Below are 15,414 nucleotides of genomic sequence, written 5' to 3'. Positions count from 1 at the left end.
CGAAGTAGAAACAGGGACAGAGGTGTCAGGGACATGAAAGCTGAGATGAAAAAGAATGAAGCGACCCTACGAGGTCAGAGTGAGACAGAGTTCCTGATTCCGTTTGTGAATGTTGATGATTTCTTCTGTGGTGCTGGGTACGTGTAGTAGCATTAAGAGTTTTGCACTAGTGCTGACAGGAACGCCAAGTGCCAGCTTCGTCACCTTACGAAGGAAAGCATCGAGCCTGATGAGATCTTTTTGCCCAAATCTTAACGTATGGGAGCTAGTGAAAGCGAGAGACTACGACAACGTCGTCAAAGCGGAGCATGACAGTTTTCCGCAGTCCGCGATAGCGGGGACATACGGCGACTCATGTGCAGTACCTGCTCGATTTGGCGAAAGATTTGTTGAACGGCCGCCGCATTGCGATAACACTCGCGATCACCCTGGCACAAGTATACACAGAAATTTTATTGAGTTTCTAAATATAGTTTAGTGAAAGCTATAGAAAATCAGTGGGAAATCTTTAGAATGTGAACAAGGACTTTGTAAGGGCAATGTGGAGAACAAGGATTTTGATGTGACGCGGTTGCGTTGCAGCAATGCCAGCGCAGGTAACTTGGATGGGAGCGTGGTGTCAATGGATGAGATGGACAAGGAGGAGTTCCGATTTCTCGAGGGACCACGCAAACTCTATAGATTGGGCAGATTTGGAAGTGAGGTCGACGGAACATTGCAAAGTGTCTTGCAGATGACCCGGGGATGCAGCGGGCATCCATATATTTATGTCGTCTGCGTAGACTGTAAAGCGAACGTCCTTTGAGAGTGGCAAGTGCCCAATGTATTTTACACACGGCCAAGTTGAAGAGAACAGGAGAAAGAACCGAGGCTTTGCAGTGTAACACATTGAAGATTAGCTAGGACAGAATCAGCAAAGCGAAGACAGCAGGTTCAGCTCTGGAAAAAGGCGAGCATGTAGTTGTAAAGCTAGAGCCACAGCATGAGCGAGCTAGCTCGTCGAGCAAGGCATCGTGGGCCACGTGATTGAAGGCCTTGTTTTTAGAGTGAGGGCCAGAATACCTCAAAGTTGGACTGCGTTGGGCATGTCAAATATATCGTTATGAAGCTTGGAGAAGTTTGGCCAGAGAGGAAATATTGGAAATAGTCGATAAATGTATAAAGATATTCAATAGAATCTAAGTACAATTTGAATTGAGAGAGCATTATGTTTTCCATAAGTTTGCCTACAGATATGGTGAGAGAGAACGTGTGAAAGGAGCTAAGAGTACGGGGTTATTCATTCTTGGGCAACGCACACACAAACAAACAAGAGAAAGAAGACCGTTTGTGCGTACGCTGCCCAAGAATGGATAGGTACCAACTCGCCCCCTTTTCAATCCTTCAGTAGATGGTTGGTCGGCTTTTGATATAAATGTTACATACGAAGCTTCCATTCGACATCAAGAGTGTCTGTGGCCCATGAGTAATTGATATGCGTCATTCGCAGCCCATTTTAGGAAGGTTAGATTTGTCTGTCATGCAATCGCATCCCGAATTGGTGTTGCTAAGGAGCACGTGGCAGTCATAATATTTGGCTATCGCAAAGCGTACGTTGCACATCCTCTCCCATAGAACCTCCTGCGTCCGATACCTTCAAAACACTGTGGCGCTGCCATACCTGAGACTGCACGGTCTCTTTATCTCGTGTCTCAACCACGTAGCCATCCTTGAAGGGAACCGGGAGCCGAACATAGTGCTTCACCCTCTGGCCCATGGGGTTGTAAGCGATCACCAGGAACTGAAAGAACAAACAGGGTACATGAAAGTTGGAATGCAGGACGTTTGGTAACCTATCTCGCGTGTATGTTGTATGTGTGTGTGTTTGACCAGTTAATGATGTGATCGCTCTAGTAGTCTGTGTGTTTGACCAGTTAATGATGTGATCGCTCTAGTAGTCTGTAGTCTGTAGTCGTCTGTCGAAAGACGCTTATAATCTGTTCGCGTTTGTCAAATTTGGGTCAATGAGTGTTGGGCCGCCTTCGGTATCAAATTATACCTTCTTCTCGTTTTCGGTGATGTAGCAGATGGTCTCGTTCAGCCTGTGGCAGAACTGTAGTGGCTCGTCGTAGCTGTCCGGGTTTCGCCACAGCAGGCTCACGATCCCGTCGCTTATCACCTTCTGCAGCAACCAGTCGCATCATCGTTTCTTCAACGAACCGCACTGACTCCGACAGATGACTGGTCTACGAATAAGACCCATCTGCGAGTACGTTCTACAGTACAGCAAAAAGAAATCCTACACCCCATTCCAGAGCATTGAAAATCACGGCCAAAGCCACAGAAGCTCTTGCACCTCCGCATATGATTTCGTTTTGTCATTGTTCGACCCACGGCAAAATTATATGTAATCTTCGTAAATACTCACGAGAACCCCATTTCGTGCGTAAGCATAACGAAAAGATTCGTCGTATTCTCAGGCGTGTGGTACGCCTGCTAATTAGCCTAATCAAGCGCAGTAGTCGAATTTCTATTGGCTATCTGTGGTATTACGAATTACTTTAGTGCTGCATAGGTGTTTTCTCAGAAGACCTAGCACGCCACGGCAGGCTATGAAGAGTGATCATAACCATTTACGCCATATTGAAGGCTGAGGCTTCATTTACGGCAACGTTTGCGCAACACGCTAATGTATACTGACAGAGTTTCATACCAAAATTACTATCCAGAGAGAAATCTGGCGCTAGTGTCTGCGTGGCTCGTGGGTACAGCGCTTCAGCCAACGTGGAAGTGATGTGTATAGTATATGAATTTGTCCAAACTTCGTTCCTCTGTCTTCGAAGAATATTTTTACGTATTTTAATCTAATATCGTCTGTATGACAATAATTAGCCTCATTTATTCTCTAATTTCTGCCATCGCGTTGCTTTCAAAATCTTACAAATAAACCCTTCAAAATATCACAGAATGTTCCCTCAGCAGTGATTGTCTCAGCACAGAAGTCAGCAGAATCTAGGGACACGCATGCTCACGATTGTCGAGGCAAGTATTTTTGCAGTCGTAATGGTATAACAGGGTGAAGCAACTGTCAGCGTGAGGTGCTCCACCGTGCTACAAAAAGTACTGTGTGATTAACACGCGTTACAGCAGAAGTACAAATAAGTTGGTTTGCTTTCGCTACGAAGTCATGCCGAAGCGTAGAAAAATCCACACACTAGCCATCAGGACCATGACGACTTAATGAGTGCAGCGCTACATTTCCCACTAGTAATTCTGGAAGGAAACTCGATGCTCATTGCTGTTCAGTTAGCGATATTACCTCGCACTGGAACATGCTGTCTCCAATGAGCTTCGAATATCCCTGGGCCGCCTTTTCCGAGCAGGTTCCACTGCGAACAGAAACACTTTCGTCGCAGGCCAACTGCTCCAAACACCCGTGCAGCGCATTGACACGGCCACAACTCACGTGATTGCGTCGTGGTGCTGCAATGTAGCAACTGCCCTCTCTGCGTCAGAGGAGATGAACATACGATAAGTTAGGAGAGAAGGGCACTCCACGCACTCATTCGCTTTAAATCAAAGCACCATGCAGATAATCAATCAATAAATAGATAATTGCATAAATAAATAAACACTTATTTCTGCTCCAGTGAACAGAGAGCAATAGGCGAAACAGCCGTTCCTTGACGAGCTCCTGATTCCTACGCAATTCAAGTGGTGCGATCAAGACAAGGACGCGAAAATTGATTGCAATCAAAATTACATACAGCCTTGCAAAAAATATGCATAGCAAAATCACTAAGCACAAATACAACTTGTCTTACCTAACTTTGAAGAAATAAAAACGTACAGAATAAGTGCAGTGTGTGGAAAATACATAATATCACACAAACGCTTCATTTCTGAGAATGTCCAACAAATGCTTCAGTATACTGACCACAATACTCAAAAAATAATCTTAAAAAATCGTTTATAGCAACTCTGCTAATTATCATTGTTTTTGTCTTCAATATATCACACTTGGAGGTATACACCGACAACATGGCCTTGTCGCAGGCCTCAGTGCAGCTCTTATGATGGAATTCACCTAGAATGGCGCTTTAACACCTCCCTTCAAATTCCTCTACGCATCAATCTCTTCTAATTTGTCGTCCCCGTGGCATCACGATGCGCTTCATAGATTCATTGAACATGAAATCCACTGATTTAGTCATTGATTAAAACGTGACGCTGATCAATTAAAGCAAGAAAAAAAATTACCGACGATTACGTTACTTCCTAATGCGAAATTTGAGCGCAGCAAATAAGCTGTTTCACCTTTTCGATAGATTGAGGCAAAGAAATCGCGCAACACATGTATGCGCTATCACAGAATTTTTTTTTATTTTTCACACGTATTCCTTTAACAAAGACCACACGTTCACAACTGGACCCTTAATGCCATATTGGCCTCCGCCGTGCATCAGTCGTCGCACTTGCATGAATGGGATTCGCGGAGATACGAGTCTTACACTCACCGCATTAAGTTGTGGAAGGTGCGCTGGCCTCGAGGGATATTTGTAACCGTTTGTTGTCGAAAAATGAGGAATGTCACCTTTCCGCACAGATTGCATGCATGAAGAACACAGTCTGAATTGACACAAGTCCGAGTTGGGAAACGCACACCGGAGATTCTTACGGCACGTATCCGGAAGCGGTTTCACGTCATTTTGGAACCAGAGCCGATCACACACTGAACACAAACTTCCAAACGGATTGTCTGTAAACTGTCGCCGGAAAGCATTTGTTGCACCCTGACTGTTTGCGAGCCTTTGTTTGCGTTTGGCCTCGGCCTCGGCCGCGCGAACGGTAGAGTCTTCTCTGCGACGGCGATGAGCTTCTGCTTCAGCCTCGCTTACTGCTGGTTGCTCTCGACGGCGGCGATGAGCCTCCGCTTCGGCGGCGCGAACTGCAGGGTCTTCTCGGCGGCGGCGATGAGCTTCTGCTTCAGCCTCGCTTACTGCTGGTTGCTCTCGACGGCGGCGATGAGCCTCCGCTTCGGCGGCGCGAACGGCAGGGTCTTCTCGGCGGCGGCGCTTAGCCTCTGCTTCGGCGACGCGTACTCCTGGATCATCTCGACGGCGGCGACGGTAAGCTTCTGCTTCGGCGGCACGCACCTCTGGATTCTGACGGCGACGGCGCTGGGCCTCTGCTCTGGCAGCTCGTTTAGCAGCAGCAGCAGCAGCAGCAGCAGACGGAGGACTTCCATCGGTCGTCTCGCTCATGGCTCAGAAAGAACTGGCAGATAATTTCGCAGTGGCGAACGGCAGCGGCAATTTCGGCTCGGGCGGTGCAGATATACAGATCCGCCGCCACCGATCTGGCTCTCTGATTGCCACCGCACAGGGCGAACGGCAGCGGCAATTTCGGCTCGGGCGGTGCACATATACAGATCCGCCGCCACCGATCTGGCTCTCTGATTGCCACCGCACAAAGGTTGCATTGGAGGAGGAGCGAAGAAAGGAATTAAGTTCGAGCCGGCGCTTTGACAACCGGAGACTCGCAGGAAGAGGGGGGAGGGGGGCGGCGTGTACACCCAGCGGCAAACGATGGGGGCAGAAGCGCGCGCAGCAAGCGGACAACACGATAAAGGGAGGAGGGAAGAGATAGCAGCGACTGACTGATGCCGCTGACGCCGATAGTGAGTCAACCCCAGCTGCGGAGTTGGTTTCAGGGACAACGCCGCCGATGCCGACACAAACAATATGATACCCTCGCTTCCGCAGCGCTAAGAACCAGGTCTAGCCGTGGGAAGGTGGTCACGTATTCGTCGACGTGCCGGGGCCTACGTGAAATAACCGGCGCGTCGGCAACTGAAGAGCACCCTATCCGCCACACAAGAACAGGGGGGGGGGGGGGGGGACCCTTTCCTCCTCTTTCTGCATGGCGGCGACGGTGTTCTATGCAGTCACGTTATCTTGACTCTCTAGCGGCGTCAGCGGCATCCAGCGGTATCAGTCGGTCGCTGCTAGCGCTGGGGGGATGAAAGGGGGGCGGAGCTGGTTACGAGGCCGACGACAACGCCGACGACGACGCGAAACCCAGGAACGGACGCCAAAGAGCTGCGCTCTAAAAGGGACGATGCAGGGTTGCTCGTGACTGACAGAGAATCGCGAGCGCGCCGCATGTGCTGCATCAGTCCTGAACGAGCGTTTACAAATGTTGAAACGAGAGAGACGGAGTTGGAGAGAAACCGCTAAGTCGACGTCAGGTATTCCAAAGCCCCAATATGGTGCCCCGCACTTATAATGGTTCTGAATACGCACCATGCCACCCTCCCCCCTCCCCACTGCTTCCTTCAAACTGTTATTTCAACGTTCATTTAAAGTAGTAAATTAAACAAATTATGCACTGCTAGACTCAAACGGACGGACGGACGGACGGAGCGCGCCGCATGTGCTGCATCAGTCCTTGAACGAGCGTTTACAAATGTTGACGGACGGACGGACGTCCGTCCGTCCGTCCGGATGGATGGATGGATGGATGGATGGATGGATTATTACTAATCTCTGTTGCGGGCATGTTTACTTTCCCTGACCCATGAATCCAAGTGCTTCAAAGAGGCCAGCGGAGCCTAAACCGACAGCTTGATAGATATTTTCACATTCTAATATAAAACATGTTCCATCGTTTCCCTAGCTTTACCGTAGCAAGCACATGCTTCTTTTTCTTGTAGTACCTCGCTTTATAACTACGCCTTCTAACACAACTTGACCTCGCTTCGAAAAGTAAAGAGCTTCACTTTGAACTATTATAAATTATTTCTTTCCCGATTGCATTTTTACCTCTTAGGTAGTTACTCATAGCCGGTTTTTCCATTACCGCCTCCCTCGAGATTGTCTCAACCTCTCTGACTATGATATTAACGTTCTGTGTTGCGATGTTGCTTACTATACCAGTCGCATGCTTGCTGGTATAAGCTTCCTAGTTCTTTTGCTCCACGGTGAGTCAACATTTGTCTTGTACAAATGCTTGAACCCTCTCGCAACCCATTTACTTTCCTCTATATTCCTAAGTCGTTCTTCAATGTCAATTTTACTCTGAGCTTCCCTAACTTGTATTTTCCCTCACAAAACTTCTCCAGTCCATATCATCCTGTGCGGCTTCATATGTAGATTTCCCGAGAGCCCAATGCGAGGCGTCCCACTGGCCTGTGGTTGCAATCGGGTCCTGATTGTGCCTCTGACTTCAAGCAAACAAGCACATTTACAAATCTAGGCCCTGAAGCTATGACACCTTTCCACGTACCACAAATCATCTTGTACTTATTGTATCCCCAGGCGCTCTGTGTTTCATTATGGCCGTATTTCTGTTCCCGTTTGCTATGGTTGTTTTTTCCAGTGTTTCCGTATATACATTGCCCTCATTTATTCATTTACCAAGGTATTTGTATTATTTTATCCGAGGTATTTCCTGGCCCTGTATGGACACTGTCTGTTCACTTTTTTCATTGCATATCAAAAGACATGCTTTTTTAACGCTAAGTTGCAATCCGAAATTTTCACCTTTCTGTCCACTGATATTAGCCAGACGTGGCACATCACTTTGTTATCAAGCAACACAATGTCGTCGGCATAAATCAAACCTGGGAGTTGCTGCTCTATTACCGTGCCCGCCTGTTTGTATGAGAGATTGAACAAGCTCTGCCTTTTTTCTCCTTTATCTAATACCACGTAAGCTGCGCGTTGTCCAAGTGCAAGCTGAAAGAAAAGTTGGTGGAAAGTTCAGAGCCCTTCCGCCGGACGCTTTTATTTAAGAAGACATTTTTGCGTGGTAACGTGTTTTCCACAACCGAAGGACCGCAGTTCTACGCGTTTTCTGTTGAAGAAATCAGGGGCTCATATGGCGTGCGGCCTTCTAAAATGCTTGCGTCGAGTTGCTGGCATACTCAGCTCACGGTGAAAGATACGTAATTAAAATCGTGATCCATTGACATTTTTTGCTCTGTCCGCTGATATTCCTTTTGCCGGTAAATGTGCCTAGACATCTAGCAGAATCGTCGATCTTTCAGATAGTTGGCGACTGCTCGTCTTCAAGAAGAAAGAAAAAGCACATCAGCAGCACGGTACACCTACATAAAGAAGAAATTTGGCAGACTTCATTGATGATGATAAATACTTCATTAAATATTGTTAAAGGATCCTGACTGCAACATTTTTGTTCTTGAGTTTTATGCTTTAATGCATTGGTCTGTGTTTGGTAATCACGAAACGAAATCGCAAAGACTTCAAAGTGACGAATAATAATTATGGTAAATTATAACGTCACATCAAAACGCGCGCCCAAAACCATAAGAAACGAGCGCCGCACCCCGGCGGTCGCAACTGACCGGCCAGGTGATCTCGTGAGCTCAAAAACGGGTGCCATGCGGTGCCGTTGAGGAGTGCGCTAGCTGAATGGCCATTTGCAGAATTAGTCTGCTAGTCGCAAGCGTGTTATAGCATGTTGTCGGCGTCAGAATCGTGGTCGTCTTCATCGTTAAGTGAGGCCGACGACTTAATTTGTGCAAGTCGGAATCCCTGCCATATAGTGGATGTAGCCAACCATTTTTAGTTTTGCCCCAGCATGCAGAATGGGTCGGAAATTAACAACACTGTAAGCATGCGATAAAGATAAAAGGTGCGCATTGGCCACCGCAAAATGGCGCTGGCGAATTCGGCTGCTCTTCCTTGGCGTCCAAATATTCCGACCGTTGTTGCAGGCGAAGTTGATCCACTGTTGTCGGTATCCCGCGTGTAGAAACAAATGATGCGGCTACTTCGGTGCCACCTCTTGGCTACGCTGGAGACTGCGGTAACCTCGCAACGATGCCCTGTCGTGTCGATGTGTTCAGACTACGGTTACACACAGTACGATTTCGCGTATCGCCCTACGTACGACGCGTGTCCATCCGACTTGCCGCATAGGACGATTCGGTGTAGTATACACATGGGACGGGCGTGCCAGCGAGCGAGTGGCACGACACGACACGACGCGGCGTAACTGAACGGAACGTACGGAAGGGCGTAGGAAACAATTTTTTGAGCTCTTAACTGCTGTGGAAGTAAAAGGTTGCACATATGGTGTCTGCACCCTAGGCTAATTGAACGATGCGTGCAACACGCAAGAAGACAGTCACCGCGACGCAACGACATGGCCGGAGAGAGCAAACACCATTCCGAGCTCTTAACTGCTCTCTCAGTGTCAATAATATAATTCAATATTCTATGCGCGAGAACTCTGTTGGAGCAGTAAATCTCGCACAATATGGTGGCATTTTCTGGCGAAGCTGTTATATACGACTTGATGCATGCGGTGGAGAACGTCCGCTCCAAATTTCGACGAGATTGTACTGTGATTGACACTAGTCAGGGAAATTTGTAGGTAAAGTTGAACATGTCAAGAGTGATGCGTTGGTAAAGTTAGAATTGTGTGGGATAAATAGTGGCATTGTTAGATATTACCAAGGTTCTATTAATTGCGCGTTGGCGCTCTCTGGTTTAGTACACAGTGCACCGTCTCAGAAATCAGGTTTATCAGAAAAAGTGCCTTGGGAATAAAATGGTACCACTTAAAGGTACCATTAGAGCGCAGTAAGGAATTACAAAATTCGTGTTAATCGAGACTGTCGATGAATGCCGGGGCACTATAACGTTTCCCGCTTACGAACTATACTGCAGGCATATCACGACAAAACTTCGCAGAAATAAAGTGTACCTGCCTAGAATGCACATTCTGAAGATAATGTTGCAAATAAGTTGAAGGGTGATGTAAAGAATCTCCAAACTGCCGCAGGAGGTTTTAAGGAGCCCTTCGAGCAAAGAGTCAAATTTTAGAATGGTTGCTGTGAGCAAACGGCCGAACATTTCTGCTTGACACGTTATGCACGTTTGAGACGCTCTACTCTTACGAGTAGATTCTTTTGTTGAATATATCTTGGCTGGCTCAGAAGTGTCAGTTTAGGGAGTGCTAACTATGTGGTTTTGCGCTAAAGACCACCAGCGCAACAGCTGTGAAACGGCGCGAGGGGACCGTAAGGAGGTTAGGAAGCTGCACGAAGGGCTGCTGAAAAGTTCCACAGAAAACCAAAATGCTTCTCTGTCGGGAAATGCGCTTTGACGGTACAAGAAGCGCGCCGGGCGCCCGCGGTCCCTACATATGCTTCGCAGGAATATGTGTTCGGATTCTGCAAGGTCGCACAAACCTGCTGGCTTTATTACCGCATAAGCGGTTTTTGTCGAGGTCTCCTACAGACTTGCGTTGCATGGATGCAACGTAAATGACGTCATCACCTGACATAGCGGCACCTGGTCTGCCTGGGCCTGCCTGCCTCAGGCCGAACGGGCTCTACGTAGGGTTGCCAACTTTAGAGTCGGGACGGGGGAAAGGGTTGGCGACGACCGACCTTGTCACTGCCAGGAACCGCCGGTGTGTAAGTGCAACAATGTCGAACTATTTTTCCCCCCTGCCGTGTCACTATTTACTAAAACAAAGGTGCAGTACAGCTGCCCGACTAACATGGCTACTAACACAAATAGAGGAACTGTGAACGGTTACGGCCTGCAACAGATCTCGAACCACGACAAAAACGAAATTGTCCTTGTTTTACGATGCAACAGGTCCACGAAAAAAAAAACGTGCAAACGAGCTATCCGGCATTATAAAAAGAAAAATGGTCTATTCATTGTTATCTACTAGAATAAACACAGAATTAGAGACATTTCGCCGTCCCGATTGGGTCAAGTCGGGACATGGGACATTTACTCAAAAGTCGCGATTGTCCCACTAAATTCGGTATGGTTGGCAATCCTAATTCTACCCCGCTTGCTCACTTCACAGGAAGTGAATGGTGTTGTAGACTTTCGCTACGCTTTATCTTACCTCATCAGCAAAGCTCGGGCGTTATCTTCCGTTCCGCTGCAAAAATCATGTTCAGGGATCGACATGTGAAGAGATTATCATGTTGCATTGCAGGGAAATTGGCAGATTTTGAGCAGCGTCGCCGCAGACAACACGCACTTGTCATTGCCTTGAATTAGAGCAAATAAAAACTTCAATGTTTATTTGTATTGTTATTATTATTAGGCGGTGCCAGGATGAAGCCACATGACTTCTTTTGACGTTTCAGAGTCAAGTCTGAATTGAGAGGCCTGCATAACCACAGCCAAAGCTCACTGAAATAAACCCAACATGATCATTTACCACAATGCGTTGGCGGGCTAGTTGGTGCGAATCCATGAATACTTTGTTTAGCGCAAAACGACAGAGACAAGAAAGACGACAGGACAAGGCGCTACTCTCAAGTTGAGAGTTGAGAGTAGCGCCTTGTCCTGTCGTCTTTCTTGTCTCTGTCGTTTTGCGCTAAACAAAGTATTCATGATCATTTACATTTTGTGCACGCGAACTTTGAAATGAGGAGACCATTCTTTTCGATTCGTTGCGTTTGTTATGACCATGACTTTGAGAAGTTATATGGCTTGAGAGAGTAGCTGGCTGCACTCATAGGGACAAACATCTCCTTGAATATAGTTAATAAAGAAACAGGACGTTGTTTCATAATGTCACAGGGATATCAAAACTCTGCTCGTACCTAAGATATAATAGTAGTTTCACCCCATATTGTTCACGTCTAATGGATCGAGTACAGGCATGTAGCATTGCGAATCACTTACTGAATCTGTGTATTGATGCTCGAAGTCCTGCTGTAACAGCCACTTGCTTGCAAACCTGTTAACAAGAGAAGACGCGCACATTGAGGGTAGAGGACGGTAGCACAATATTTGATGACGCGCGGTATTTGTAAGCCGACGTTTCTGTTTTCTTTTTTTTTCTCCCTAGTTGTCGTGATACAGTGACCGTATCCATGGCTATTGCCGCGCCGGAGACGAAAAAAAGACAGCGAAAGATGGTGTGTAACGATAGGAAATGCGTTTTCTGCTAAAGTTATCGCGGAAAACAAACTTTATTATTTTTTACTCTTTGTTCGGGGATCAAAATTACTATCGAAACCTCCCGCATACTGTTTTATGTCCTACTCCGCTAATATTTTGTACCGGGTCCTTGTCTGTTGTCAGCTCCACGAGATTGAGCTTTATGACGAACTCATTCATTGCCGCCACGTTGCAAGCATCCGAAGACAGGGGCTCGTGTAACAAGACTGACGGGAGGGGGAGCAGAATCACTTCCCGCCCATTGAAAAAAATTTTTTGAAAAGTAAGGTCCATGCCGTCAAGTAAGACTATAGTTCGTGTAAATTGCGGCCATTTCTGAAAGCCACACGGCTTTCAGAAAAATACCCTGTACCCTGTAATGCTTGAGCTAGTAACCAATTTGCAATATCAATGGGTAATTTTTCCTTGATTGAACATTTACTGACTTCTCGAAAGCATTCGATGGCGTCCCTCACCAACGTTACTTACAAAACTACGTAACCTATAGCTAGATGATAAAACATTTATGTGTAGGAAGGGCTTTCTGAGTGACAGACTTCAGAGTGTTAAAATCAATCACTACGGGCCTCACCACACACATGTCAAGCCGGGAGTGCCACAAGGATGCATGGGTGGATGGACGGACGGACGGACGGACGCTATGAGCGTCTTCTTTGAAACGGGGCGGTGGGTTGCGCCACCAAGTTCTTGTTCTTATTTTGATTAATATCCTACCTATATTAAGGAAGAACGCACAGACAAAGAATTCCCAGCATCAAACTTTCTGAATAACTATTGAGAACTTTGTTTTTGTACGCCTCAGGTTGTTTGTGGTCTCCATATTTTTCGACCACCAAACTTCCAATCCGCTTTTACTAATCTCTTCTGCGGGCACGTTTACTTTGCCTCTGCTTTCCCTAAATACCCTAGCCCAAAGGCTTCATGAAGACCACAGGAGCCTAAACCGACCACTGGGCAGATATCTTCACATTATAATAAAACATGCTGCATCGTTTCCCTAGCTTTACCGCGACAAGATCGTGCTTTTTTTCTTCGGTGTACCTCGCTTTATAACTATGCGTTCTAAGGCATCCTGATCTCGCTTCGAAAAGTAAAGAGCTTCCCTTTCAGTTATCATAAATTATTTATTTCCTGATTTCGTTCTTTCCTCTTAGGTAGTTACTCATAGAAGGTTTCCCTTCCATCATGCGCGCGCGCAGCGCCCCTATTTTCCAATCACTTGACTATCTCTTTCTATCCCATCATTCCCGTTGCCGAGTGCAGGGTAGCAAAGCGGACATCCTTGACTTCTTTGCACTTTCTGTTCATTATCGCTCTCTCTACTGCGCTAGTTAAATTTACTACGAAAGCGTGTATTTAAATTTTTAATAGCACACGATTGACATAAACGGATCACTGAAACCCGAGATCTTATAAACGGTCTATGTAAATAGGCCAAGAGGTCGGCCGAGAGACGAGGATATGAAAAGTTCCTTCACCTCGAACGTCGAATGATTCGGCTAGAGATCAGTAAGCAGCACTGAGTTCGATAATGTTTAGCATTGCCGGCTATACGGTGCATGCAGGCAAGAAAGGTACTTTTGTGGCGAACAATTGCGAGACCACGAGGCTTCTCCACCACCCTGCAGCAGCACGCAGCATAATGCGCCAGACAGCGTGGCACGACAGGCGGGAGTGACCTGCAGGAATCCGTTGGCATGCCGGGCGTAGCGCTTGAGGCCGGGCCGGCTGGCGTAGAAGCCCGTCCAGTAGACGTGCGGCCGGTCAGCGTACGGCAGGAAGTCGCGCGTGTGCGCGGGCCACGACCGGTTGGCCGCGTGCAGTGCCCTCAGGTAGCACGAGGGACTCGAGTAGAACACCTGCAGCCTTACGCCCGAACTTGAGGCCTGCGATTGATTGATTGATTGATTGATTGATTGATTGATTGATTGATTGATTGATTGATTGATTGATTGATTGATTGATTGATTGATTGATTGATTGATTGATTGATCGATCGATCGATCGATTGATTGATTGATTGATTGATTGATTGATTGATTGATTGATTGATTGATTGATTGATTGATTGATTGATTGATTACGATGTCCCAAAACACTATTCGGCACCAGAAGTGCGTCCGCGTCCGAACGTACTAAATTCATTGTTTGTGCTGTTAAAACTTTCTACGGAAACACATACTTTGCACTGAGACACAAAACCCTCGACGGCTCTCACTTTTAGGTGAAACTTAACGCGTACTTAGTTTATTCCGTGACATTAACCTGTCAGCTCATAAGCTAACCTTTTTATTTATGAATTTTGCTGTACAGAACAAACGTTTCAGCACGCCTCACGTCACCAACATAAAAAGCTGCTTAGGGGCAATTTTCGCAAAAACGTTTTAGCACAAACAGTGAGTGGCTTTCTGCGCTCGACAAATCACTTGCTTATATGAAAGGGCAAGATTTCAGGGTAATATTACAAGCCTAATGCTCCTGGTGTTTCTAACAGCACCCATAGTATGAGGCAAGGGCTATTGTCGAGCGCTCTATCACTGGAAGTTGCTACGAAAAAACGAAAGCTTCGTGACGTGTCCCACATGACCACATTTTCAACTCAGAATGCAACGATACTATTCATTTGCTTAAGACATCCTGCTGCTTTAGAGTAGCTTTGCATCCTCTTGACGGGCCCTACCACGTATCTCATTTCTTCGCAATCATCGTCGCTTCGTTGCGATGAAGTAACTTCTGTTGCGTCATTGATTATAATATCACCACAGGCGTGTTTTCCTGTAGCACTAAATGAATACTAATTTAAAGTGCACTGGCGAAAAAAAACTATATAAAAATAAAGGATGGCACTTTCGCGCGAAGTGCGAAACAGTGACATTACCAGTCTGCTTACGTGCGTCGCCATCTATTAGCGACAGAAAAGTACGCACAGTACTGAGTCAGACGGGGCATGCCATGGAACAGGGCGCACAAAAGCGCTGCCACCAGATTTATTCAACGGAGGCAGACGAAGGTGAAGCCGGACACATATTGTCTTCATCGAGAAATAGCGTTATTATTAAAATCTTTAATATTTAAAGTGCCAACAGCATGATTCAAAACATCGCGTTTCTTCGTTATGGTAATTTATTATTGTTTTATTATTAGCTCTTTAAAAGGTTCTCTTTTATTTTACATAAATTATTTTTCATTTCGTCCCTGCTACCGCCCGTTTCTTGGCCAATCTCTCGTAGTGGATTGAGCCTCCATATCGTTTAAGGCCAAACGAAACCAAACTGACGGAGCACCTCAGGTGGACAGCCTCAGCCAAGCCATGCCTCAGCCTTCATGAATACCGCCGCTTCCTTCTGCTAATCATCTGCGCCGTTTTATCTATATGGTCTAGTCTATACACACCTAGCGACCAATGTAAGATGTTCTTGCTTCTTAGGAACACACCGCATTGTTCACTTGGCTTGCAGCCTTCGGA

At 46.5% G+C, this 15,414-nt stretch overlaps 1 protein-coding gene across 1 annotated transcript in view; it reads right to left on the bottom strand.

Annotated features, from left to right (window-relative positions):
• LOC135907441 (lysosomal alpha-mannosidase-like) overlaps positions 1 to 15,414 on the bottom strand; it is a 99,299-nt gene that overhangs the window by 38,889 nt on the left and 44,996 nt on the right. Inside the window, exons 10-15 of the mRNA XM_065439124.1 lie at positions 13,628 to 13,834; positions 11,670 to 11,724; positions 3,446 to 3,485; positions 3,299 to 3,368; positions 2,039 to 2,161; positions 1,661 to 1,780 (exon numbers count right to left, since the gene is read on the bottom strand). Of these exons, the coding sequence (XP_065295196.1) occupies positions 1,661 to 1,780; positions 2,039 to 2,161; positions 3,299 to 3,368; positions 3,446 to 3,485; positions 11,670 to 11,724; positions 13,628 to 13,834 (615 nt within the window). The remainder of the gene's footprint in view (positions 1 to 1,660; positions 1,781 to 2,038; positions 2,162 to 3,298; positions 3,369 to 3,445; positions 3,486 to 11,669; positions 11,725 to 13,627; positions 13,835 to 15,414) is intronic.

Source organism: Dermacentor albipictus, chromosome 1, assembly GCF_038994185.2.
Source record: "Dermacentor albipictus isolate Rhodes 1998 colony chromosome 1, USDA_Dalb.pri_finalv2, whole genome shotgun sequence".
Classification (NCBI taxonomy): Eukaryota; Metazoa; Arthropoda; class Arachnida; order Ixodida; family Ixodidae; genus Dermacentor; species Dermacentor albipictus.
The sequence above is the reverse complement of the archived record's forward strand: the minus strand, read 5'-3'. Positions and strand labels throughout refer to the sequence as shown.